This window comes from Phoca vitulina, unplaced genomic scaffold (assembly GCF_004348235.1).
Source record: "Phoca vitulina isolate PV1807 unplaced genomic scaffold, GSC_HSeal_1.0 scaffold21, whole genome shotgun sequence".
Classification (NCBI taxonomy): Eukaryota; Metazoa; Chordata; class Mammalia; order Carnivora; family Phocidae; genus Phoca; species Phoca vitulina.
Genome location: NW_022589724.1, coordinates 12,844,540 through 12,872,066, shown reverse-complemented (window position 1 = coordinate 12,872,066; position 27,527 = coordinate 12,844,540). Strand labels below are relative to the sequence as shown.

At 36.9% G+C, this 27,527-nt stretch overlaps 1 protein-coding gene across 10 annotated transcripts in view; it reads left to right on the top strand.

Moving 5' to 3' along the window:
- PTBP3 (polypyrimidine tract binding protein 3) overlaps positions 1 to 27,527 on the top strand; it is a 122,506-nt gene that overhangs the window by 17,396 nt on the left and 77,583 nt on the right. For 5 of the 10 annotated variants that reach the window (XM_032418227.1, XM_032418224.1, XM_032418226.1 and 2 more), the window contains one exon: positions 23,397 to 23,478. In XM_032418227.1, coding sequence (XP_032274118.1) covers positions 23,448 to 23,478 — 31 coding nt within the window. In that variant the 5' untranslated portion in view covers positions 23,397 to 23,447. Of the gene's footprint in view, positions 1 to 23,393; positions 23,479 to 27,527 lie in introns of those variants that run through there. The other 5 variants (XM_032418231.1, XM_032418228.1, XM_032418225.1 and 2 more) reach the window with 4 other exon arrangements.

Here is a 27,527-nt window from a genome sequence, read left to right as displayed (position 1 = left end):
GAGAGAGAGAGAATGAGAGAGAGAGCACATGAGGGGGGGAGGGTCAGAGGGAGAAGCAGACTCCCCACCGAGCAGGGAGCCCGATGCGGGACTCGATCCAGGGACTCCAGGATCATGACCTGAGCCAAAGGCAGTCGTCTAACCAACTGAGCCACCCAGGCGCCCTGTTGTAATGTTAATTTTGATCACTTGGTTAAGGTTGTGTTTGCCAGGTTTTCCACTGTAAATTTATTGTTTTTCCCTTGAAAGTTTGGTTGATCTCACCTGTAAAGCCATCTGGGCCTGGGTTGGGAATAGAAGACGGGAGGTCTTTATTAATTCAGTATCTTTAATTTGTATGGTTTAATTCAAGTTCTCTGTTTCCTCTCTCACTAATTTCGGAATTTTATATTTTTCTAGGAATGCATTCATTTTATTATTTATTTTATAAGTTTATTCTGCAGTTCATAATACTCATGTTAATTTTTAATCTCTGTAGTCCTCAGTTATTCTTTTTTTGTTCTGAATTGTTTGTTTCTTCTGTCCTTGATCTGTTATGCTAGAGGCCCAGGTATTGTTTTAAAAGAACCAGTTTTTGGTTTTATTAATCCTTAAGTGATTTTTTTCAGTTCTTGATTTCATGGTTTTCTGGTCTTTAAAATTTTTTCTTTATGTTAGTTTGGGTTTGTTCTCTTGCTCCTTTTCTAACTTCTTTGAATTGGATATTTAACCCACTTATTTTTAAATTTCCCTTTTTCAACTGTAAATTTATCTTAAAGTATTAAAGCTGGAAACCATAAGTTTGTATTTTCATTTTATTATATCTTAAGTATTTTTACATTTTTATTATGATTTTAAAAAAATGTCCTTTTTAACTCAAGATTGTTTACTGGTGTTAAAATTTTAGTTTCCAAACATTAGCTACTTTTTTGTTATTATTTCTAATTTTATTGTAGGGTTTCCGTTCAATATATTCTTTTGGATTATATTGAGATTTCTTTCTTTTACAAACTAATGTAGGGATTGGCAAACTATGACCCGAGGGCTAAATAGTTCACTGCCATCTGTTTTTATACATCCTGAAAGCTTAAATGCTAAAATGGCTTTTACACTTGCAAATAGTAAAAATAAATAAATAAATAAGTAAAAATAATCGGAAGATTACTGTGTCTTATGACAAGTGAAAAATAGATGAGATTTGTGTCTCAGTGTCTGTAAATGACGTTTTATGGAACACAGCCATGCTTATTCATTTTCATATTGTCTGTGGTTGCTTTTGTGTATTGTGGCAGAGACCATATGACCTGCAAAGCCTAAAATACTTAATATTTGACCCTTTACAAATAAAATTTGTCAACCTGATACAGTATCTTTTTTTGTGTGTATTCTTAGCTGGATGTCTCTTTCTGCAGTCAACGTATCTATTAACTCAAGTTATTGATTGTATTATTTGCTTTTTTTCTGGTCATATTTTGTATGTTTGTTCCATTTGTAAGAGGCATGTATTAACATTTCAACTCAACTGTTGATTTATCTTTTTTCCTTATATTTCATCATAATGATGATCCAGAATTTTAGTTTTGGATTATATGTATTTCTCATTTTCTCTAGGATTCAACTTTTTTTTTTAAGATCTATTTATTTTATTTTATTTAAGATTTATTTATTTGTTTATTTGACAGAGAGAGAGATAGCGAGAGCAGGAACACAAGCAGGGGGAGTGGGAGAAGGAGAAGCAGGCTTCCCGCCGAGCAGGGAGCCCAACTCGGGGCTTGATCCCAGGACCCTGGGATCATGACCCGAGCTGAAGGCAGACAGACGCTTAATGACTGAGCCACCCAGGCGCCCCTAAGATCTATTTATTTTAGGGGGGGGGAGAGTGTATAAGTGGGGAGAGGGGCAGAGGGAGAAAGAGAGGGGAAGCAGACTCCCTACTGAGCATGGAGCTCAGGACCTTGAGATCATGACCTGAGCCAAAAACAAGAGTTGGAGGCTCAACCAACTGAGCCACCCAGGCGCCCCTCAACTTTTTTTTTTCTAACAATATAAATTTCAAGATATCTGATCAGTTTCTTTTATATCTCTCACATCATCTCTTAGCTTTGTTTTTCAGTTGATCTGAGTGCTTTTTTTCCAAAAAAAAAAAAAATACAACATTTTGTGTTGTGTGTGGCAAATTTGGTGAGGCTTATGTATCTCTGAGAATATTTTTAGGCAGGAATAGAATTCAAAAACCTTTCTTCCAGCTTGTCCTCACACTGAGACCTTTGGGTTCTCAACTGTAGTTTGTAGCTACTTGTCTCCATCATCCCTCCCCTATGTACTAGTTCAAATTGGCCTTCAGCTTCCTCAAGGTTTCTCTCTCATTATTTTGGTTCCTTAAAAAACCACACATGTGCACGTTCTCCATGGTTTTGGAGATGGGAATTAACAGTTCATGTTAATTTGCTAATTTCAGGCTTCAGATTAACCTGTTTATTACCAAGTACAGTGAGTACAAAGGACCATCACCTAGATACATTATTGTGAAATTTTAGAATTCCATGAAGACATGACTGTGAAAGCTTTCAGGAGGGAAAAAACAAGTCACCTTCAAAGAAATAAATGTCACACTGGCATCTTACCAGCCACACTATGTGCTAAATGAAAATGGGACAGTGTTTATAATTTTCTTAGGACAATTTTAACCCAGAATTTTTTTTTTTTTTACTAAGTCAGATGTTTAATTATGAGGGTACAACTATGAAGATAGAATTTTCAGACATGCATGGATCCAGAGAGTTTGCTTTGTGTTTACCATCATTTTAGGTGGTTACTTAAAGATATTCTCTGGCAAAATGATCAAGTAAACTAAGGACAATGAAGACACAAGTTCAAAAAAAAGTTAAGCCAACCCAGAAGACTAAAAAGAAAACTTGTTCAGAAAGCCTAGAAAGCATTCTGGTTTTCTTTTTTTTTTTTAGAAAGCATTCTTGATTGAAGCAGGAGGAAGCAGAAAAAGAAAGGAAATCATGAGCTAACTATGAACCAAATTAGAATGTGGTGTGATATTAAGAGATTGACCACTTGATCTTCATTCTAGGAATTTTTTTTTTCAAGTGGTCCTAATTTTGTGACATTAGACTGTAGAGTAAAGAGTGAAATGTGATAAGGTATATGTTTCCTTGAACATATTTACATAGTCATAAAAATGTAAATGCTGTTTAATGAACTTTTAGCTTTGAGTCAAACTTGGACAGGATATGAGTGAAGGAAGCCTAGAATGCTCTTGTTGCAGGCCAGAATGTAACAAGTATAAAGATAAAAAATAAAAGTGAAGCTGGCAGAGGCAGGGAAGGAGAGAACAGATAACTTGCCCTAACAGCTCTGTCTTTCAAAATGGAGAATTAAGAGGTTGTCAAATTCACAAAATAAGCAATAAAACTATACAGTTAGTATTTAAGAGTTAAAGGTAAATTATTTAAGAATTAAAATTAATCGCATATATTTCAAACATTAAGAGGACAAGAAAATGGAAAAGTTTAAGAGATAAATTTTTAAGGTTTCATATTAGAGTTAAGTTGGTTTATTTTTAAAGTTGATAACTCAAAAGTAGTGGTATAACCATATTATCTAGGGTTATAGGGACAACCATTAGACTGAGAACTGTTTAAAGATTAGGATTGGGGTGGAGGGATTTGCTTTATCATATAAACTTCTTTGTAATAGTTGAGATAGAGCATGTATTTGATGAAAGTAAAAATTTATAAATAAAAGTTAAAAGAACAGAAGTAATTCAACAAAAAATAAATTCAACCATGTGTATATAGAGAAGTCTCATTTGCACTGTTGTTCTCCTAGTCTTCCCCCCAAAGGTAACAATTTTATTAGTTTTTCATTTACTTTCTAGTACCCTTTTTGCAAGTAAAGGCAAGTATACATATTTTTTCTTCCTCTTCCAATACAAAAGGCAGCATATTTATATCCACTGTTCTTCACTTTGATTTTCTCCATAAAACAGAGGGAATCTTCCTCAGAGTTCCTTCCCCCTTTTCTAATTTTTTTGTTAAGATTTTATTTATTTATTTTTTAAGTAATCTCTACACCCAGCGTAGGGCTTGAAGTCACAACCCCGATATCAAGAGTCACATGTTCTACGTACTAATCTAGCCAGGCACCCGATTCTAGTTTTTTTAACAGCTGCAAAATATCCTGTGGATATAGAAATTAATTCATTAGGTTCTCTATTGATGGACTCTTACGTTATTTACAATATTGTGCTATAATAAACAGTTCCACATGAATAATCTTTAGATATTTAGAGGGTGTGTTTGTGAAGTAGAGTCTAGACATGGGATTGCTATATCAAAGTTTAAATGTGTTCCAGGTAAATAGTACCAGAAACTCCACTGGGATGGTACTATTTTGCAGAACCCAGTTCTTGGTGAGATTGTGCTGTTGAACTTTTGGATTTTTGCCAGTCTTATTGGTGAGAAATGTTATCTCAGTGTAGAGTTTTGTTTTGTTTTGTTTTTTAATACACGAGTGAGGTAGAGCATATTTTTATATCTTTAAGGGTTGTTTGTATTCCCCTTTCTTTTGGATGTTGGTTCTTGTCCTTTTACCTCAATCAGTCTTTCTTTTCAACATAGAAGCTCTTTGTAAATTAGGGAAGTAAATCCTTTGTCTACAATGAATTGAAGATATTTACTCCCAGTGTGTCATTTGACCTGCTTATGAAATTTTCTGCCATGTGGAGCCTTTTGATTTTTGAATAATTGAATTTTATGTATTTGTGTGTTTGCTTATTTTTAGTATAACTGGATTTTGAATCATAGATAACAGGCTCTCCCTAGTCAAGTCTTATAAAAGAATTCATTCATTTTTTTTTTGAATACTAGTATGATTATTTTTCACATTTAGATTTTTATTCATTTGGGGTTTATCCTGGTGTATGGTGTGAGGTATGGGGTCAACTTTATCTCTTTCCAGATGACTATCCAGTTTTCCAGATATCATTTATTATAAAGTCCATTTTCTCTACTGTAAATTGATGATATACTTTGGTACTTTAGCTGTTGCAAATGTAATATGACCATAGGTATAAGACCCTGGTCATTCTAATTGTCAGTTAATCTGAGAGAGAACAATAGGGCAGGGGGGAGGGAAGCTTCCTTCTAAATAATAATAGCTACTAAATCCTTTATGTGTATTTTTGTGTGTAATCATCACAACACTATGAGGAAGATGTTTTTATTTTCATCTCAGATATGGAAACAGGAACAGAGAAACCAAATAATTTATCCTTCACTTAGAGAGTAGTGGAGTCCGGATTTAAATCCAAAGAGTGTGATTCCATAGACCTGTGCTGTTTAACACATTTAACCCTACAACACTGTGTCCCATCTCTGATCTTAGTGGAGGCAGCACAGAGGCTCCAGTTTCTCCTCCTTTCAAATTCATTGCTAATGCTGCTGTAGCAGCAATGGCGATGGAGATAGAACCTAAACAAAAGAAGGGTGTCTGGGGTCCAGCCTTACAAGAGAGCTGCAAAAAAAGTTAAGATTTGTTTGGCCATTTGGGTTTGGCAGGTGTACAGAAAATAGTTAATGTAGCAGGCTAGAGACTGCTATCCTTAGGAAGGCTGTTTGTAAGGTTGGCCCTTGGCTAGAATCCTGGCTGGTAAACAGTTCCCTACATTGATATGACTTGTCCTTAAATGATAAGAGTGTCTTATTGTTCCTAGAGTGTTTGTATAAATGATATGGTTTATACTTTGTCTCTGGGAGTCTGGAATTTTGGTACATGCTAGGCATAGGGTATCTGTGTGACCAGCTCCCAGTAAAAGCCCTGGGCAGTGAATCTCTAATGACCTTCCCTGGTAGATAACATTCCACGTATGTTAGTTATCACAATTCATTGCTGGAGGAATTAAGTGTGTGTGGCTCCACTGGGAGAGAACTCTTGGAAGCTTGCACTTGGTGTCCCCGGATTTTGCCCCAATCACCTTTCTCTTTTGCTTGCTTTGCCTTGTATCCTTCCATTGTAATGAGTCTTAGCTATGAACACAACTTATGTCAAGTCCTTTGAGTCCTTTTAAAGAATTATTGAACCTGGAGTTGGTCTTGAGGCTAATTCTAGACTTCGACATTAAAATGTTGTGATTTGGGCAGTAGGGGTATGTGTGTATATGTGAGGGTGGGAATTGGAGAGAGGGAGAAAATAAATGAATTTATATAGAATTTGAGATTCTTATAACTTTGGGAGGTTAGCAGCTGAGACTAACATCAGAGGAGAGTTTCCTTTCTTATGTGCAGAAGGAATACTGGCAGATTAACAGTGGTTTGTGCTCAGTCACTACTGCAGACAGGAACTTTATTCAGCAGCTGTATTGCTAGTGATGACATTTGGAGCAACAGCATCGACAGTCGTGGAGCAGTGTAGTAGCTGCAGAGAGTCAGCCTCTTAGACTGAGCTAGCCCTCCTCAGATTTTAGGGTTTGTTATTTAAGAGAGGACTTCTGCTTACAAAAATAAGACATTTTCTTGAGAAGTTGTATGACAGTTGTGGGTGAAAGAAGAAAGAGCCAAATCCATAATCATAGGTTTTAACATGTCTCTCAATCATTCCTGGAATGAGTAGACATAACATCAGTATTCTATTTACAAGTACTGCTTATGCCCTTCTCCCCCAGATTTAAAAAAATGCATTTTATTCCTATCTTGCTAGGTATCAGTATACAAGAAGTCCTTTATGAAAACGAACTTTGCATATTTATTGTAACATTAGACCAATTTTACAGAAGAGGATACCAAACCTGTGATGTTACTGTAACATAATACCTTAGATCAAACAGACCGTAAGTGGCGGCGGCTAGATTCAAACAAAGGTTTGTTGGCAAAGCACATGCTCTGTTTTTTATACCATGGTGCCTGTATTGGCTTTAGGGAAATTAATATTCCATATAGCATTTGGTTAATAAGCAGCATTATTTTTGGAAATTGGTTTGTTCTAGGACAAATAAATAGTATACTGTTTTATTAGAATTAGGGATGGAAGCATAGTTTCTAGTCTGCTTAAGTAGTAAGGTATATTTGTAATTTCACTAAGATCAAAAGGAGGTTGGAATACTGTCCTATTTTTGTGATGCTTTGGGATTCCATATGTTAGGGCTCATTACCATTCACTCTGATTTCTTAATGTTTGTTCTTTAAAGAAGCATGAACTAGCTTAAGTCCATATAATGTGGCTCTTATAAAATTCATAGCTGCTGGGCGCCTGGGTGGCTCAGTCGTTAAGCGTCTGCCTTCGGCTCAGGTCATGATCCCAGGGTCCTGGGATCGAGTCCCACATCGGGCTCCCTGCTCGGCGGGAAGCCTGCTTCTCCCTCTCCCACTCCCCCTGCTTGTGTTCCCGCTCTCGCTGTGTCTCTCTCTGTCAAATAAATAAATAAAATCTTTAAAAAAAAAAAAAATTCATAGCTGCTTATAGGTCACTAAATGATGCAAAAAGAAATTTTACTTTTTGTTTTTTAAAAGAAATTTTATTTTAAGAAATATAAAATTAAATGTTTTATTAACATTTTTGAGATGGTAGTATGGTAATGGTCAGTAATAGAATTGGCCAAAAATCCTCATGAAGTGTATTTGATTGAAAGATCCAGTATGGAGCTTGAGACACATGGCGGCAAAATTTTATTTATTTATTTATTTATAAGATTTCATTTATTAGAGAGAGAGAGAAAACACGAGTTGGGGGGAGGGGCAGAGGGAGAGGGAGAAGCAGACACCCTGCTGAGCAGGGAGCCTGCCATGGGGCTCAATCCCAGGACCCCAAGATCATGACCTGAGCTGAAAGCAGACACTTAACCAACTGAGCCACCCAGACGCCCCAGCAAAATTTTTAAAGTTCATTATTTTTCAAAATGAAAATAACCCCTTTCTCTCTAATTAATATTTACACATGACAAGCAGATAAACCAGATATAATAATCCCTACTAACATTTAGGTGAATTTGCTTTTCTCAACACAGTAGCCAGAATGATCCTTTAAAAAATAAATTGGATCACGTTACTCTTCTGTTCAAAACTCTGTGTCCCTCATTTCACACAATAACATTTTTTAGAATGGCCTTCAATGCCACACATGCTATTACACACCCTCCAGTGTCTTTATTTCTCTTTACCCCTTGCTCACTCCCAGTAACAGTTGCCTTCTCAGTTTTCTAGAACATGCAAGGCATTCTATACCAGTTTCCTCTGCTTACAACATTCTTCTCTCAGATACCTACATAGCTTACTCCTTACCTTCTTTAAGACTTTGCTTAAGTGTCACTTTCTTTTAGGTCTTTCCTTCACTGCTTGTTTAAAATTGTAATTCTCCTCATCTTTAGCTGCTGCTTTCCTTACTTTTAAAAAAGCACTTATTTATTTTAAAAGTTTGTTTGTTTATGTGAGAAAGAGACAGAGAGTGAGAGAGAACACGAGCGGGGTGAGGGGCAGCGGGAGAAGCAGACTCCCCGCTGAGCAGGGAACCCAGTGTGGGCTCCATCCCGGGACTCCAGGATCATGACCCAAGCCAAAGGCAGACGCCCAACTGACTGAGCCACCCAGGTGCCCCAGAAAGCACTTATGACTTCAAAACATACTATATAATTTAAAATTTTTGATTATTATCTGTTTCCTTCTGCAATATTGTAAGCTCCGTACATTAAGGGCAGGGGTTTTTTGGTCATTCACTGGGATTTTCCCCAGTGGTAAAAGACTTGGCTCTCATAGTTGGGTGCTCAGTAAATATTTGTTGGATTTGTTGAATGAAGGAATGTTATTGCTAAGGCAATTATACATGTTGAATTCAATATGTATGGACTGTGCTGTATAATAGGAACTAAATATTCAAATAAATGGCATTTTGGTTGCATGTCATGAATTAGAAGGCTTTTGGAGGAATAATTTAGTCATTTAAAAAGTTAATATTTTTTTGCTAAGATGCCCATATAAAATGAAGGCATTCAAGATCATTTTATTGAAACTGGTTCATCATTGGGATTTTGAACATTGCCACAGCTGCATGTTTGAATTTGCCCCATCGTTGCCTTTTTTATTCTCACTGTCCTAAAATTTCAAAAGTGGCAGCTTTGGAAGAGAAAATATTGCAGGTGAACAATGTGGTAACTATTTTGGGGGTGGTAATTGTTTTTTAAGAAATGTGTTTAGGCACAGTCACACATTTTGTAGATGAAGAGTGTTGATGGGGCCACAGTGTTTGTGGGAATATGATCTCCAAGTCATTTTTAGGGGTAGAGTTACCAATAATAGCTAGTGCCTTTGGGTTTGGATGTGCTTTGAGTTACAGGAGGCTGTGAAAGGGTGAATGTTAACAAAAGGTTGAATTAAAAAAAAATACTTGGAGTTACTGCCTCACAGTTAAACTGAAAGCCTCACAGTTAATCTGAAAGCCTCACTGAATATTCAGTTTATTCCCTTCTATATAATTTTTATTCATTTTTTAAGCAAAAAAGTTTTGAACATAGATACATTGTAAAACATTATAGTAGGTTCTGTGGAGGAGGATATAAAGGTGATTAATCAGGAGACCATAATCAACAAGTGGATATAGTATGGTGAGACTTCACATAATATCACTTTTATTTCCATTTATGGAAAAACATAGTTAACGGAGCAGGATTAACATGTGTTTTCTGTTCTGGAAAGTGTTCACAAAGCCTCACTAAGACTGTCTGCTAGAAATTTAATAGAGGGGGCTACCTTGGCTTTATGGTAGAATTTGGATATTAATTTCAGTATTTAAGATTATTTTTCTTAAAAAGAAGTACTAGGATCATAGACAATTCTGAGGTAGTTTTGATAGCCTCTTTTTTATGGTCATAGCGTCTTCATAGGCTAAAACAAATGATATCTTGAATATCATATGCATTTTAGGTATGATCTGAAATTTAACTGTGAGTTAATGGTTTATTTTCAGAATCTTCCTTACATGTTACTTTAGTGGCTGTTTCTCAGTTGTGTGGATTGCCTTCTATCATATTAATAATGTCTCTTTAATGCTAACTAAAATCACTTCCCATCAAATTTGATAATGAAACGCTTTATTTGTGCTGCTTAATTACAATATTCCTTTGCTTTGTTGTCCTGTATATTTCATTATTTAACAGGAGGGAACTTCAGTAATTGATATTTGAGGCAGTGAAGCTGATTGGGTGTGTTGACTTAGCCAGAGAGCTAACAAGCCCACAGGGCAACTGCTGCACTTATGTAAATTTACTGTGTGTTTCTAAGGAGACTGTTGATCCAGTGTTTTCATACAGCCCACTTCCGAGATGTCTTCATTATTTGGCTTGTTAAAGCCTTTTTGTATAATGTTAATTTGTTTATCTGTAGCACAGGGGTCTTCATCCTGTTTATTTTCCACCCATCTCTTAAACCATAATCTCTCATAGTAGTCAGCCCTTGGGAGAGATACTCAATTTACCTTCCTTAGTATAGTGGAAAATTGCTTTTCAGACACTTAGAATATAAATATTAAGTATAATTTTCAGAAATTTTTTTTGAACTGAAGTAGTTTATAATTATAGGCGGTGATGTGTTTTCAGGAGAAAGAATTTATGTCTAGGAAAGAAAAGTTGTTTTGTAAAAGAAGGGAATGTTTAAAGTAATACAGAACTAATTGAGTTTTTCTCATCTTTTACAGAGCTTTACAAAGTAATATGACTTTTGGGATTTGAGCTTTGTAATATTAAACAAACATTTGTTTTCTATAATTTGAAAATGAATTCTTGGGGGGAAAAGCTAGCCAGTAAATTTTGATTATAGAATACTTTTTCTATGACCTCATTTTCAAATGTAAGCTCCTTTTGCTGTCCTTGTCTGTTGTTTATCAATCCTGAAATTATTAGGGTCAAAATAAAATATAATTATTTGAGAGATGTGTGGTTTATTCTGTCTGATGAATAGTCAACCCTTTTTCTGATATAAAACAGGATTTCCAGGTATGAAGCTTTAGGATCAAATCTTTTTTCTTGTGTATTCAGTGTAAAAATAAAAATACCCATTCCAACACGTCACTTGATACGATAGTGTTTGCTTTACTTATGTGTAATTTTAGGTATATTCTTTTTTGAAAGCTTCTCCTGTTGCTCTTTAAAGATCTAGTAGAATTATCAGACTTAAATGTTTTTATTTTGAAGACTGCAGTGTTCATCATTTTTTTATTATGACAGTTTATATTATGTGGAAGCATTGAGTGTGACAGTTAAGATGTTATATTAATTTATTTAAGATGTCATATAAATTTAATTATTCTGGTTTTTCTATACTTGAATATTTGATCACATTTTTAGGCTAAATTTTTTTTATAGTTAAAAGTCCAAATGCTAATTCAGTGATTAAGAATAAAGTTTTAAAAAATCTGTTAAGTGAATAGTTTTATTATATTTGATTGATTCATCATTTAACCACGAGAGGAATTAGGCCAACTGCAAAGTTAGGGGACACAGTCCACAGAAGACTACCCTCACTTCTGACACCAGTTATAAGTTCTGGGGGTTTCCAGAACCAACGCTGAGGTCCCATAATTTGCTAGAAGGATTTATGGAACTCACTGAAAGCTGTTACTGATTGTTACAGGGAAAGGATATAGATTTAAGTCAGCCAAGGGAAGAAACACATTAGGCCAAGTCTGGGGAAGTACCAAACAGAGCATCCTTTGTCCTCTCTTTTTTTTTTTTTTTTTTTTTAGATTTTTTTTATTTATCTGCGAGAGAGAAGATGAGAGACAGAGAGCGTGAGAGGGAGAAGGGTCAGAGGGAGAAGCAGACTCCCTGCTGAGCAGGGAGCCCGATGTGGGACTCGATCCCGGGACTCCAGGACCATGACCTGGGTCGCCCAACCAACTGAGCCACCCAGGCGCTCCCCTTTGTCCTCTCTTTATGGCATTGGGACACATTATTTTCCCAGCATCAATGTGTGACAGTATTTAAGGAGTATTGTCAAACAGGGAAGCTCACTTGTGCTTTAGTGATTAAGTATATTTTTGTCGAGAAGCTCCTTTATGTAGGCATTATTGATTGCCTTTGAGGCTAATTTCAGTCTTCAAGCATGACTAAAAGCCAGCATCCACTCTAAATCACACTTGATCTTTTTGGTGGGGTCAGTACCTACCCTAAGACTGGCAGTGACCTAAGCCCCCAGGTTTAAAAAGGAAAGTAAAAAGATACTTCTTTAAGGTGTGACCTTCCTGGGGTTTAGATGTTACCTCCCAGAAGGAGGGGGCAAAAGCCACACCTCTCACTGGCAAGGTTAAATTCTTTACTATACAAACTGTGAGCCAGACTCTGAGTAATATTAAAATGAGGTGGTTATGTGCTAATTCTAACAATATTTGAAAGACCCTTATAGAAATAAAAATACTTCTTACTAGTCACTTGTAGTATAGTAGTAACTAGAAGTTACTCTACATTGTTGAGTAAGAACTAGAGATTTCTCGCAGTCTTACTTTACACTCACAAAGGAAAAATTGTTTATTTCACTTCTGAATATTTATTTTGAATAGAATATAAAAGACAAAATACTGCATTCTAAATGAAGTAATAATGTAGCATAATTTAGGATACCAATAAATTGCAAGTAACACTAATATTTAATAATGGGATAGTTAAGTGTGCCATTATAAAATTTTAAGAATCCATTAAAAATAATTATGAAGAATATAACAATGTAGCAAAAGCTTATCAGTTATAAAAGAGTTACAGAGAGGAACATAGATTCATATTATAACTTTGCAAAATGCACTTAAAAATGAATTATAAAAATAAAAAACTAGCTATTTAACATCTGTAGATTTATTCTGAGATAATTGAATGAGTATGCAAAGTTGCTTAATTCAGGATGGGTATAGAGAAAACTTTTACTTCTTTTTTCTCTCTTAACAGATCTTATCAATGTTCTGCAGGAAAAGTCCTAATGCCCAGGGGGATACATAGTTTATTCTTTCTCATTCCCAGAGGTTAATCATAAATGGGACTGTTAGATCTCCTCTGTAATCCTATGCAAAGAGGGTTTCAATTTTATTTATTAGAAATGGATATATATTTTAAGAGTTTGCTACATGAAATATGAAAAGCGTTGCTTTCAGTTTTTCTTTTTTTTAAGAATTTATTTGAGAGAGAGAGAGAGAGAACACGTGCGCGCATGAGCAGCGGGGAGAGGTAGAGGGAGAGTGAGAAGCAGACTCCCCGCTGGGGAGGGAGCCTGATGTGGGACTTGATCCCAGGACCTTGGGATCATGACCAGAGCCAAAGGCAGATGCTTAACCAACTGAGCCACCCAGGAGCCCAGTTGCTTTCAGTTTTTAAGCGTGTTTTATGAAAACCAAGTCTTTTATCAATTTTTTAAATCAGTTTTTTTGTTGTTAGAATGGGGAAGTGACATTTCTTTTTAAAACTTTAAAAAGTTTTCTTTATTGAAAGAATGTTACCTTTCACCTTTTTGATTGTTACCTAGTAATAACTACATTCAATATGTGTAACTTTTGAAAATGACTGAGTAATTAGTCATCAGTGTTTATTGCCAGTGTTTAAGGGATGCCTATGTATTAGAAATTTTAATCCTGATGGGCGCCTGAGTGGCTCAGTCGTTAAGCATCTGCCTTTGGCTCAGGTCATGATCCCAGGGTCCTGGGATCGAGCCCCGCATCGGGCTCCCTGCTCCATGGGAAGCCTGCTTCTTCCTCTCCCACTCCCTCTGCTTGTGTTCCCTCTTTCGCTGTGTCTCTCTGTCAAATAAATAAATAAAATCTTTTTTTAAAAAAAAGAAAGAAATATTAATCCTCAGAGTGACCCATGAGGATGGGAACCTTTATGATTCTTTTTTATAGATGAGCAAACTGAGCCTTGGGTAGGTTAAATAATATGTAGTATCATACAAAGGTAGATTTAAGGTTGTGGAGCTTGTTCAAACCTAGATATGGTATATTCTATAGAAGACTGTATTTTAAACCACTTTACTATTATGTTTCTGTGTTTATTACAACATCTCTTTATAGTAGTTCTCAGTTGGGTACACATTAGAGCTGTGGAAATATACAGGTTCTGCCTCAGCCTAGATCTGTTGGTTAAGAATCTCTGGGGTGGGACTTTATAAATAGTATTTATTTTATTTATTTTTATTTTTTTGAAGATTTTATTTGTTTTTGTTTTTTTTTTAAAGATTTTATTTATTTATTTGAGAGAGAGAATGAGATAGAGAAAGCATGAGAGGGGGGAGGGTCAGAGGGAGAAGCAGACTCCCCGCTGAGCAGGAAGCCCGATGCGGGACTCGATCCCGGGACTCCAGGATCATGTCCTGAGCCGAAGGCAGTTGCTTAACCAACTGAGCCACCCAGGCGCCCAAAGATTTTATTTGTTTGAGAGAGAGTGAGAGAGAGCACAAGAGTGGGATGAGGGGCAGAGGAAGAAGCAGGCTCCCCACTGAGCAGGGAGCCCCATGCAGGAGTCAATCCCAGGACTTCAGGAACATGACCTGAGCTGAAGGCAGACGCTTAACCAACTAAGCCACCCAGGTGCCCCAAATAGTATTTATTTTAAATGGCTGTATGATTGTAATGCATAACCAAGGCAGAGAGCCATTACACGTAATGTACCTGACACTATGCTGTAGACTTTGGGGAATTATAATTGAGTATAAGACACAATAGTAGACCTCAAAGTAGCTGAAAAAAAACTTCGCATACATATTTGACAAAATGTGTGATATTGATAGTTATATGTATAGGAAGGATATGTTATGCAAGTGTGCTAATACCCTAAAACATACACATTTTAATGCTGCAAGACAATCACAATTAAGTTCAACCTCTTCATTTTGGGGATAGAAAAGTTTTCAAGGATGTGGTATTATTTATCTGTGATCAGTAGGCAGGAATGGATATGTAGTGAAGGGATAGTGTTTGAGGTGGAAAAATAGCATAAAGAGGCAAGAATAAAGATGATGTGTCTGGGGCAAATTACAGGACAGGAGTGTTACTGTGAGTAGGAGGTACAGGTTAGAAAGAGCTTGTAATAGCCATCCCAGTAAGTTTAGACTTGATTAGGTAAGCAACAGGCAAAAATTTCATATTAATGGTTGGTGATTTCCTGGTTAGGAAACTAGGTAACAGTTTATTAAATGAGATAGAAAGAGAACCGTGAGTAACTCAGTTCTCTCCCCAAATGGAAACTGAAATGGCATGTGTGCATTAAGAAAACTGCAGACAATTTTATGGATTCTTGGCTGTCAAGCACTGTGGGGCCTGTGTTAACAGTTTGACACCTTTGTTAGATGCATTTCAGGTAATCTCATGTGCCTCCAAGGGAGTGCTTTCCTGAAAGTTTTTGTTGTTGTTTTAAGATTTTATTCATTTGAGAGAGAGCAGGAGAGCAAGTGAGAGTGCACAAGCAGGGGGAGCTGTAGAGGAAGAGGGAGAAGCAGACTCCCCACTGAGCAGGGAGCCTGATGCGGGGCTCGATCCCAGGACCCCAGGATCACAACCTGAGCTGAAGGCAGACGCTTAACCGACTGAGCCACCCAGGCGCCCCTGAAAATTAGTTCTTTGTTAGCTTTTTGATGCTGAAATTCTAGAGTAATAAGAGTTGGTTCCTCGCAGGAGAGGTTGGTTCTTCTTTGGGTGGCGGAAAGGTGTTTTGCACTTTTGGCTATCTTCTCTTTCTAATGGCTGACTTTCATGACACTGCTTTATTCTTTTTTCCATCAGTCTATCTTTTAAATCCTTTGGTAGAATTCTTACTTGCCTTTCCTTTGAGCTGTTGTATCCCTTTGCATTTTATTTAGGAGAGGCTGTTATATTTTCTTAATTTTTTTGATTTTACAAAGCTCTTATTTGCTCATAATTTAAATTTGTGTAATTTTTCTGGTGTATATTGTCTGCCTTTTGATTCTTTCCTTCCTTTATCTTAGATATAGATTCCCATAAGTAATTTATATGATTGTGTTTTTTTTGTTTTGTTTTGTTTTTGAATGTTGTCTGCCTTTGAAGGGATGCCTTCTGGATCACCATTGTATAGGCATGATCTCTGAGAATTAACTGTAGTAGTTGAGATCTCCATCTCTATAATTTTGTCATTTTGACAATGTTATATAAATAAAATTGTAGAACATGTGAATTTTCATTTTGAGATTATGGTCGTTTGAGATTGTTGTGTATGTTTTATTTTAAAGAAATCACCAAACTGTCCAAAGTGGCTATACCGTTCCTGTCAGCCATGTATGAGATCCACCTTCTTCCACATCCTCACCTGCATTTGATACTGTCCCTATTCCTTATTCTAATTGTTCTGATAAGTGTGTGGTGATGTCATAGTCATAGTCGTAAATTTTATTTGAAGTGCTCTCTTTGTTTAAATTTGCATTTCCTTAATGTCTGATGATGTTGAGTATCTTTTCATGTGTGTATAAGCCATTTGTATATCTTTGGAGAAATGTCTTTTCAAATCCTTTTTGCCTATTTTTTACAAATACAAATACATCTTTTTATTACTTAGAGTTTGCAAATACTTTCTCCCATTCTCCAGCTTTTCATTTTTTTGATGGTATCCTTGAAGTACAGTAGTTTGTTTTTTTTTTTAAGTTTTTATTTAAATTCCAGTTAGTTACATACAGTGTAATACTAGTTTCAGGTGTACAATATAGTGATTCAGTACTTCCATACATCACCCTGTGCTCATCACAAGTGCGCTCCTTAATCCCCATCACCATTTATTAAACATGCCCTTCCACCTTCTTCCCTCCTGGTAACCATCCCTTTGTTCTCTATAGTTAAGAGTCTGTTTCTTGGTTTGCCTCTCTCTTTTTTTTTTCCCTTTGCTCATTTGTTTTGTTTCTTAAATTCCACATATGAGTAAAATCATATGGTATTTGTCTTTCTCTGACTGACTTATTTTGCTTTGCATAATACTCTTTAGCTCCATCCATGTCATTGCATGTGGCAAGATTTCTTCTTTTTTTTTTTTTTTTAAGATTTTATTTATTTATTTGACACAGAGAGAGTGAGTAGTGAGACAGAGAGCACAAGCTGGGGGAGCAGCAGGCAGACAGAGGGAGAAGCAGGCTCCCCACTGAGCAAGGAGCCCGATGTGGGGCTCAATCCCAGCACCCTGGGATTGAGCCAAAGGCAGCCACTTAACCAACTGAGCCATCCAGGTGCCTCAAGATTTCATTCTTTTTATGGCTGAGTAATATTCCATTGTGTATATATACCACAACTTCATTATCCATTCATTAATTGATGGACACTTGGGCAGTTTCTGTAATTTGGCCATTGTAGTTAACAGTACTATAAATATTGGGGTGCATGTATCCCTTTGAATTAGTATTTTTTTATCTTTGGGTAAATGCTCAGTGCTATTGCTGGATTGTAGGGTAGTCCTATTTTTAACTTTTTGAGGAACCTCCATAATGTGTTACACAGTGATTGCACCAGTTTGCATTCCCCCCAACACTGCAAGAGCGTTCCCCTTTCTCCACATCCTTGCCAACACCTTTTGTTTCTCATGTTGTTAATTTAATTTAATTTAATTTTATTATTATTTTTTAAAAGATTTTATTTATTTATTTGACGGAGAGAGACATAGCGAGAGAGGGAACACAAGCAGGGGGAGTGGGAGAGGGAGAAGCAGACTCCCCACGGAGCAGGGAGCCCGATGTGGGACTCGATCCCAGGACCCTGGGATCATGAACTGAGCCGAAGGCAGTCGCTTAACCGACTGAGCCACCCAGGCGCCCTCATATTGTTAATTTTAGGCATTCTGACAGGTGTGAGGTGATATCTTTTTGCAGTTTGGGTTTGCATTTCTCTCATGATGAGTGATGTTGAGTATGTTTTCATATTGTCTATTGGCTGTCTGTATGTCTTCTTTGAAAAAGTGTCTGTTCATGTCTTCTGCCTTTGTTTTAATTGGATTATTTGTTTTTGGGGTGTTGAGTAGTATCAGTTCTATATATTTTGGATACTAACCCTTTATTGGATATGTCATTTGCAAATACCTTCTCCCATTCCATGGAATGTCTTTTAGTTTTGTTGATTGTTTCCTTTGCTGTGCAGAAACTTTCTATTTTGATGGAGTCCCCATAGTTTATGTTTGCTTTCATCTCCCTTGTCTCAGGAGACCCAGCTAGAAAGAAGTTGCTATGGCTGATGTCAAAGAAGTTAGGATTTTTACAGTTTTTATGGTTTTTATTTTTTCAGGTCTCAAATTTAGGTCTTTAATCCACTTTGACTTTATTTTTGTATGTGGTGTAAGAAAAGTGGTCCAGTTTCATTCTTTTGCATGTTGCTGTCCAATGTGTCATTTAGTTTTTACCATATTTTTGAACTCAATATAAATGCAGTAATATAGTGTATATTCTTTTGTGACTGACTTCTTATGCTTGTGAGATTTATCTATGTTATTGTATGGAGCAGTAGTTCATTCTTATTGCTATATAAATCACTGAATGCATTTACAAAAATCTTTTTTTTTTTTTTAAGATTTTTTATTTATTTGAGAGAGAGAGAATGAGAGAGAGCAAGCACATGAGAGGGGGAGGGTCAGAGGGAGAAGCAGACTCCCTGCCGAGCAGGGAGCCCGATGCGGGACTTAATCCAGGGACTCCAGGATCATGACCTGAGCCGAAGGCAGTCGCTTAACCAACTGAGCCACCCAGGCGCCCGCATTTACAAAAATCTATCCATTCTGAGAAAGGGGAGCTCTCTTACACTGTTGGTAGGAGTGCAAGCTAGTGCAGCTACTTTGGAAAATAGTGTGGAGGTTCCTCAAAAAGTTGAAAATAGCTACCCTATGACCCAGCAATTGCATTACTAGGTATTTACCCCAAAGATACAAATGTAGTGATCTGAAGGGGCATCTGCATCCCAATGTTTATAGCAGCACCATCCACAATAGCCAAACTATGGAAAGAGCCCAGATGTCCATTGACAGATGAATGGATAAAGAAGATGTGGTATATATACACAATGGAGTATTATGCAGCCATCAAAAAAAAAAATGAACTCTTGCCATTTGCAACGATGTGGATGGAACTAGAGGGTAATTATGCTAAGCGAAATAATTCAGTCAGAGAAAGACAGTTATCATATGATTTCACTCCTATGTGGAATTTAAGAAACAAAACAGGAGCATAGGGGAAGGTAGGGAAAAATAAAACAAGACGAAATCAGAGAGGGAGACAAACCATAAGAGACTCTTAATCATAGGAAACAAACTGAGGGTTGCTGGAGGGAGGGGGATAGGGGAGTGGGAGTAACTGAGTGATGGACATTAAGGAGGGCATGTGATGTAATGAGCACTGAGTGTTATATAAGACTGATGAATCACTGAACTGTACCTCTGAAACTAATAATACACTATATATTAATTAATTGAATTTAAATGAAAAAAATTTCTTCATTTACTTAAAAAAAAATCTGTCCATTCTGTCATTGATAACATTTGGCTATTTCCAATTTGGCGAGTAGAAATAATGCTGCTGAGAACATTCTTATATGTTTAGGTTCACATAAGCATGCAGTCTCTTGAGTGTATCCATAGGAGTAGAATACATAAGGATTGTAGGATACTCATATATTCAACTTGAGTATATTCAGTTAGTTTTCCAGAGTTGTGCCAACTTGCACTCCAACTAGCAACATACTAGCTCTGATGCTCCACATTGTTATCAACTCTTGATATTGTCAGTCTTTTTTATTTTTATTTATTTATTTTTTTTAAAGATTTAATTTGTCAAAGAGAAGGAGAGAACATAAGCAGGGGAAGCGGCAGGCAGAGGGAGAAGTAGGCTCCCCACTGAGCAGGGGGCCTAATGTGGGACCCAATCCCAGGACCCTGGGATCATGACCTGAGCCGAAGGCAGATGCTTAACCGACTGAGCCACCCAGCCATCCCTTTTCAGTCTTTTTTAATATCTAGTATTTTATTATGGTTTTAACACTCATCTCTCTGATGACCAGTGGGGTTAAGCATCTTTTCATATGTTTATTGGATATGATATTAGTCATTTAGATATAGGTTAGAAAAATGTTTTTTTCTGGTTCACTTACAGTGTTGGTGGCTGTTGTGAAGCTCTGTGTGTTCTTATTCTGGAAGTCAGGCTGAAAGAGCAGCCCGTCTTTGGAATATGCTCCTATTTCAGAGGGAAAGAGGAAAAAATTATCAGAAACTACTAATATCTTTTGAAGCTTCTGCTTGGATTTATCAAAGTTCATGTCTATTCATATCCCATAGGCCAAAGCATATCACAAAACCGTGCTCAGTGTCAGTGCGTGAGGGAAGTATTCTCTCACAAGAGGCATTGCAAGTCACATCACCATGGATGGGGGTGAAAAATCCTTTCACAGGAGAAGGAGAAAGCACAAATACTCTGGAACAAAAATAAAGTCTACCACTTTGTTAGGTGCCTGTTGAACTCTTGTCTTTTTCTCAGTGATTGCTAATGAGGTTTTTTTTCCTCCTTTTTTCTTTTTCTTAGTAAGTTCTGGATATAAAACTGGGTGGCTCAGGGGCGCCTGGGTGGCTCAGTCATTAAGCGTCTGCCTTCGGCTCAGGTCACGATCCCAGGGTCCTGGGATCGAGCCCCGCGTCGGGCTCCCTGCTCGGCAGGAAGCCTGCTTCTCCTTCTCCCACTCCCCCTGCTTGTGTTCTTTCTCTCGCTTTGTCTCTCTCTGTCAAATAAATAAAATCTTTAAAAAAACAACAACCAAAAAAATGGGTGGCTCAGTTGGTTAAGCGTCTGACTCTTGGTTTCGGCTCAGGTCATGATTTCAGGGTCCTGAGATGGATCCCCACTCAGCGGGCAGTCTGCTTGAGATTCTTTTTCCCTTCCCTCTCCCTCCCCCTTAGCTCTTTCCCTACTCTTGCTTGCGTGCTCTCTCTCAAATAGATAAATAAAATCTTAAAAAAAAAAAATATAAAACTTGTTGGTTATATGTAGTGCAGATATTTTCTCCCACTCTTTAACTTGCCTTTTAAATCTCCTTATGTCTTTTGTTAAATAAAGTTCTTTTTTTTTTTTTAAATTGACATGTAGTGTTAGTTTCAGGTGTGCAACATAATGATTTGATATTGTGTATATTGTAAATAAAATTATTAATTTCAGTGTTGTCTCATTTATCAGTATTTTTCCTTCATAATTGTGCTTTTGTGTCTTGTTGAAGAAATCTTTCCTTACTCCAAAATTATGAAGATACTCTTCTGTTATCTTCTAGAGTCTTTATTGTTTTGCCTTTTACATTTCAGTTTGCAGTCCTCTTAAAATTAGTGCTTAGTTGACATTTTAACATACTTTTGTAAGTCTAGGAAAAAGCTGAAGTGGTTTCAAATTAACTCAGTTTACGTATAGAAACATACTGATATTAAACTCATGTATATGTAGAAAATATATCTATTAGGGCGCCTGGGTGGCTCAGTTGGTTAAGCAACTGCCTTCGGCTCAGGTCATGATCCTGGAGTCCCGGGATCGAGTCCCACATCGGGCTCCCAGCTCAGCGGCGAGCCTGCTTCTCCCTCTGACCCTCCCCCCTCTCATGCTCTCTCTCTCTATCTCATTCTCTCTCTCAAATAAATAAATAAAATCTTTAAAAAAAAAAAAAAAAAAGAAAATATATCTATTAGTAACACCTCTTTTACCAAATCCTCAGAGATAAAAACATACTGGACATGTTTAAATTTTTACTGCATTTAAAACTGCAGAAATTCATCTTTCTCCATAGTTGCAGGTAGCCAGTGAACCACAAAGTCTTTCCTATTTCAGATATCATCAGGAAGATAACATACGTTCCTTAAATGAGGCCTTAATCCTGGTCCTTCTCGAAGTTGAGATTTTCATTTTTATTTCATCTTGTGTGCTTACTTAATTTCTTCCTCTTGTCCCAACTTGTCTGTATAAATTTCTAGTGAAGAACCAAGGGGAATAATATCTGGATGTTTAATACAGGAATTGTTTAAATAATTGTATTTCTATTATGCAAACACATTGGTGGTTTGCCTTTCTTTAGCAAAGGCTGAAGTTTCCTATGGTGGTACTTAATACCTAAACATTAAACATCTTTTGGAGAGTTATTACTATTCTAATATTTGTAGGAGAGTTTGGGAAGTAAGTTTTATCATCCAGTAGACCAAAATACTTGATCTTAAGAATTGACCAAGTTAAACAAATAGTAACACTTGGAAATTGTTTTTAACTTTGTACATGGCATTTATTGTCCATTGTAAATGTAAATTTTTTAATCTTTGTAATAAATCTTACGTTAAAATGAGAAGGCTTGTCTGACTTGTCTTTTAGCATTGACAGTTCAGCTTGCAATTTGTCAAACCTTTTTTTTTTTTTTTTTAAGATTTTATTTATTTGACAGAGAGACAGCGAGAGAGAGAACACAAGCAGGGGGAATGTGAGAGGGGAAAAGCAGGCTTCCCGCAGAGCAGGGAGCCTGATGGGGGGCTTGATCCCAGGACCCTGGGCTCATGACCTGAACCGAAGGCAGATGCTTATTGACTGAGCCACCAAGGCACCCTCAATTGGTCAAAACTCTTACCTGTAGAAAAGAGTAAATTATTTAAACAGTAGTTGTTTAAGAAATAGTACACATTAAAAATCATTTTGAACATTAGTGAATAAAAAAATCACTGATTATAAAGGATTTGGTCAGCATAGAAATAAATTTCATCTTTGTGTTCAACTTTAAAAAAATATATAGGTATCAAGAAGTTGGGATTCTTAGCGGGTACTACACAAGTTATTTGCATATGAGTACTTATAAATAAATATACTAGGGGTGCCTGGGTGGCTCAGTTGGTTAAGTGTCTGCCTTTGGCTCCGGTTATGATCCCAGGGTCCTGGGATTGGGTCCCATGTCCGGGTCCCTGCTCAGTTGGGAGCCGGCTTCTCCTTCTCCCCACCCCACCTTGTGCTCTCTCTCTGACAAATAAATATGAAATCTTTAAAAAAAAAAAAAAAAAAAATGTACTACAAAAACTTGACATCTTAATATACTTAAAATATACTAGATATACTTTAAAATAAATTGCAGGAATAGTTTCAGGGTGCAACCCCTAAATGTGGTTTTTGGTACTTCAAATGTAACATCTGAAGATAGGGTTTGTTCAAAAAGGGTTGCAGGACTATGTCCCCTATTATGTGATAGCAGTTTTTGTTTTTTTTTTATAACTAACAACCATGTGGATATGCAGTAATTTTTCTTCTGTAAAATTTACTTCCAACCTTCATTTAGATGTTTTGATTCTTGAGGACTTCCCCTTAAATGCCTTGATATTCAGACAAAGTAATATTATTAACTTTTGATATTTTTAATAGTAAAGGTGGACCATTATCCAAGACTTGTTTTATTAACATAATACTGCCCTTGCTTTTCAGCGGGGATCTGATGAGCTTCTTTCTTCTGGTGTCATTAACGGACCTTTTACCATGAACAATTCTACTCCCACAGGTGTGTATGGTGAGTTTTCATTTTTTTCAAAATCTAAAATGTTTTCTTTCCATGAGTTTCAAAAAAATTTTTTTACAGTGTTCTTAGTTTGCTCATCTTATAATTTGTTGAAGTCCGTTATTTATAATAGAACTAAAATTTATTGCAGTAAAGTTCACATAAATGAAATTACCAATTGTAGCTCTTAAATTTTAAGAATTAATTTGTATCTAATTTCATAATTACTTTTTTGATTGATGTTCTTTGTGATAAAACTGTCAATAACTTGGTGACCCAGAACAATTGAGTAAAAGAGCTGTATTTAAAAGCTTGTGTTTAATGATGGTTTAGAATAATAGAAATATTAAAATTATAAGATCACATGATTTTTAAAAAATTAGAACATAATTTACATTCCATAAGTTACCACATGGTTTAAAAATAAGTGTTCTTGGGCACCTGGGTGGCTCAGACGGTTAAGCGTCTGCCTTCGGCTCAGGTCATGGTCCCGGGGTCCTGGGATTGAGCCCCACGTCGGGGTCCTGGGATTGAGCCCCACGTCAGGCTCCCTGCTGAGCCAGAGGAGTCTGCTTCTCCCTCTCCCTCTGCCTACTGCTCCCCCTGCTTGTGCTCTCTCTCTAATAAATAAAAAAATCTTTAAAAAAAAATAAAAGTGTTCTTGAAATTTGGGGACTGTAAAATGAACTGGCAGAGTGCAGTACTGGAGGAAGAGTGAGCTGTTAAGAGGCTACTGCTCTGTAGGATATCCCAGTAAGGGATGATAATTTGTACTGTACCACTAGCAGTTGTGATAGAGAGAATGGGAGAATTCACTGAAGGTGAAATTGATGGTAGCTGGTGATTAATTGAATGTTTGAATAAGGGATTCCATTGATGATTTATTTCCAGGTTTTGGACTTAGATAATTGGGTAGATGAATATTGGTGCCATTCATATAGAAAATATAGAAAGAAGTTGGACAACATAGGAGGTTCAGATTTTTATATTTTGAATTTGAGGTTCCTTTGCAACATCCAAATGGAAGTGTTGGATAGTCATTGGGTTCTTCTGGTCTAAACATCAGAAGAGAAATTTGGAAGTTAGTATCATCCACAGTTGAAAAGGCATGTAGAGTGGAGAGTTTCAGAAAAGGTCGGATTTTTATTTTTAAATATTTTACTTATTTATTAGAGAGAGAGAGAAAGAGCACACAATCAGGGGAGAAGGGCAAGCAGGCTCCCCACTGAGCGGGGAGCCCAATGTGGGGCTCCATCCCAGGACCCTGGGATCATGATCTGAGCCAAAGGCAGACGCCCAACCTACTGAGCCACCCAGATGCCCTTGAAGGCCAGATTTTTATCCAAATGTTTTTGGAGTTATAGGGAATAGGAAATGAGTGGACCTCACTTTCCAGACCCTGAGCTACACGGTGTTTGGGAGAGTGAACAGCTTTTATATGAGGACTGTATAAGAGAAGTAGACTAGGTTCAGTTAAGGCAAAAGATGCAATGAAAATTCATTTAAGAGATTAAGAATATATGGGAATTGGTTAACCATGGTACACTGCTCTACAGTACTAAATGGAAAGATTTTGTGGGCAGGACAGCAGCAGAGGATTTGTTGATGTAGAAGTGTGAACAGAATAATATGAGCATGAAACTAAAGCTGTTTTCTCAAACTTGAGCTGGCATCAGAATCACCTGGAGGGCCTGTTAAAGCACAGTTCCTGAGTCCATACCCAGAATTTCTAATAAAGTAGATCTGAGGTGGGTCCTGAGAATTTGTATTTCCACAAGTTCCCGGGTAATGGTGATGTTGCCATTTGAGGAACCATACTTTGAGAAATGCTGTATGAGGAAACAGTAGAATCTGAAGTTTCTAAACCTGATTATCCTCCTGGTCTGGTAGGCTTGTAAGAAAATGTCTGTCCTTAGGGTGCCTGGGTGGCTCAGTTGGTTAAGCATCTGACTCTTGATCTCAGCTCACGCCTTGATTTCGGTGTCGTTGAGTTCCAATCTCATGTTGGGTTCCACACTGGGCATGGAGCCTACTTTTAAAAAAAAAAGTCCTGGGGCGCCTGGGTGGCTCAGTCGTTAAGCGTCTGCCTTCGGCTCGGGTCATGATCCCGGGGTCCTGGGATCGAGTCCCGCATCGGGCTCCCTGCTCAGCGGGAGGCCTGCTTCTCCCTCTCCCACTCCCCCTGCTTGTGTTCCTGCTCTCGCTGTCTCTCTCTCTGTAAAATAAATAAAAAAATCTTTAAAAAAAAAAAAAAATAAAAATAAAAAAAATAAAGTCCTTACTCCTAGACTTACAGTACATCTAGGGTGGGACCCATTATGTTTGCTCTTATTTTAAAAACAGGTCACTTTGTTTGGTCACGTTTATGAACTATCAGGATGGATGACCAGAAAGATTTCATGCTGGTTGATTGATTACTTAGGAAAAGAGAGAAATATGAAATGGGAGTTTAGCTGGCAGCAGCAGTTTGTTCTGTTTTGCTTTTATGTTTTGAATTTCTTATATCCCATTCTGTGTTCAGTGTTTTTCTTCCTGAAGCATATCCTCTTCAGTAGCTGTTTCTGCAAAGCTCTATAAATGGTAACTTCTCAGACTTTGACTAAAAATGTCTATTTCATTATCACTATTCAATGTTAGTTAGCTATTTTGAATTTTAGGTTGACAGTTATTTTCTCTTAACACATTGAAGGTACTGTTCTATTATTCTTTTGGCTTCTGTTATTTAGAAGTCTGTTGTCAGTCTTCGTTATTACTTTGTAGGTAAAATTACTTCTCTTTAGTTATTTTTAAACATTTTTCTCTTTATTTTTGTTCACTGGTTTAACTAGCTATTTGTAGGTATGTATCACAAGTTCTCAACATCCAGGATGCTCACTAAAATAGCTTGGGAAGCTTTGAGGAAAATATAGATACCTTGACCTACCCCGCAGCAATTCTAAAATATCGGGGTTGGGGGGCAGGCAGTGGAGGTCTAGGCAATGTTTTTTGTTTATTTTTAAAGCTTCTTAGTTGACTTACTTTCATTTATCCTGCTTAGGAGTGACCCAGCTCTTCCCAGAACTGCCTCCTCCTGAAACTCCAGTTAGACATGTATAGGACCTTTCCACTCAGGCCTGCATTTGTTTTAACCTCATACATTCATTGTCATGTCTTTCTCCTTAAGGTCCTATATTTTGGATAATTTCCTTAAAATGGTTTTCTGATTGACTCATTCTCTGTTCAGCTTTGTCTAATGTGCTATTTAATCCTTCTATTAAATATTTGCTTATAGTCTAGTGTTTTTCCTTGTGTGAGTCATAATTTTTAGCTGAATTGTTTTTTCTTCTGTGAGAATCTCTAAGGTGTTTTGTGTTTGCTCTGCTAGACTTTCTAAGGTATCACCAGCCCCTAACATGTTCTAATGTATATGTTAATTTATTGCCTTGGAGATTCTTATACCAGAGGAAGAGAAAATTCAGAATCCAAACATTCACATTTTCCCATCAGAATCTGACCAGAGATAGGCTTCTTTTTTAAACACGTTTGAAAAACGAGATTTCTCTTTCTTTTTTTCTTGATGAGAAATTTCTAATTTTAGTTTGCTTTCACTGAGGGGCTTGGCTGTTGACATGACATCGGGAAATTTCACTTTTTTTTTGAGGTCACTTATACAGCAAAAATATTTTTGTGTTATTTGATCTAATATTTGCAAATTTCTCTTAAAGCACTAAAATTTCAAGATTTAGGTGCTCCATTCCTTGACTATAATAAAGATTCCTAGTTGATTTTGAACAAATTTGGGGAGAAAGGTTTTAGGGCTCATTTACAAAAGAGTTTTTAATCCCTTCGTGAGGTAGTTTTTCAAAGATACAGAAATTTTATTTTTTTATTTTTTATTTTTTATTTTTTTAAAGATTTTATTTATTTATTTGAGAGAGAGAATGAGAGCACAAGAGGGAAGAGGGTCAGAGGGAGAAGCAGACCCCCCGCCGAGCAGGGAGCCCGATGCGGGACTCGATCCCAGGACTCCAGGATCATGACCTGAGCCGAAGGCAGTCGCTTAACCAACTGAGCCACCCAGG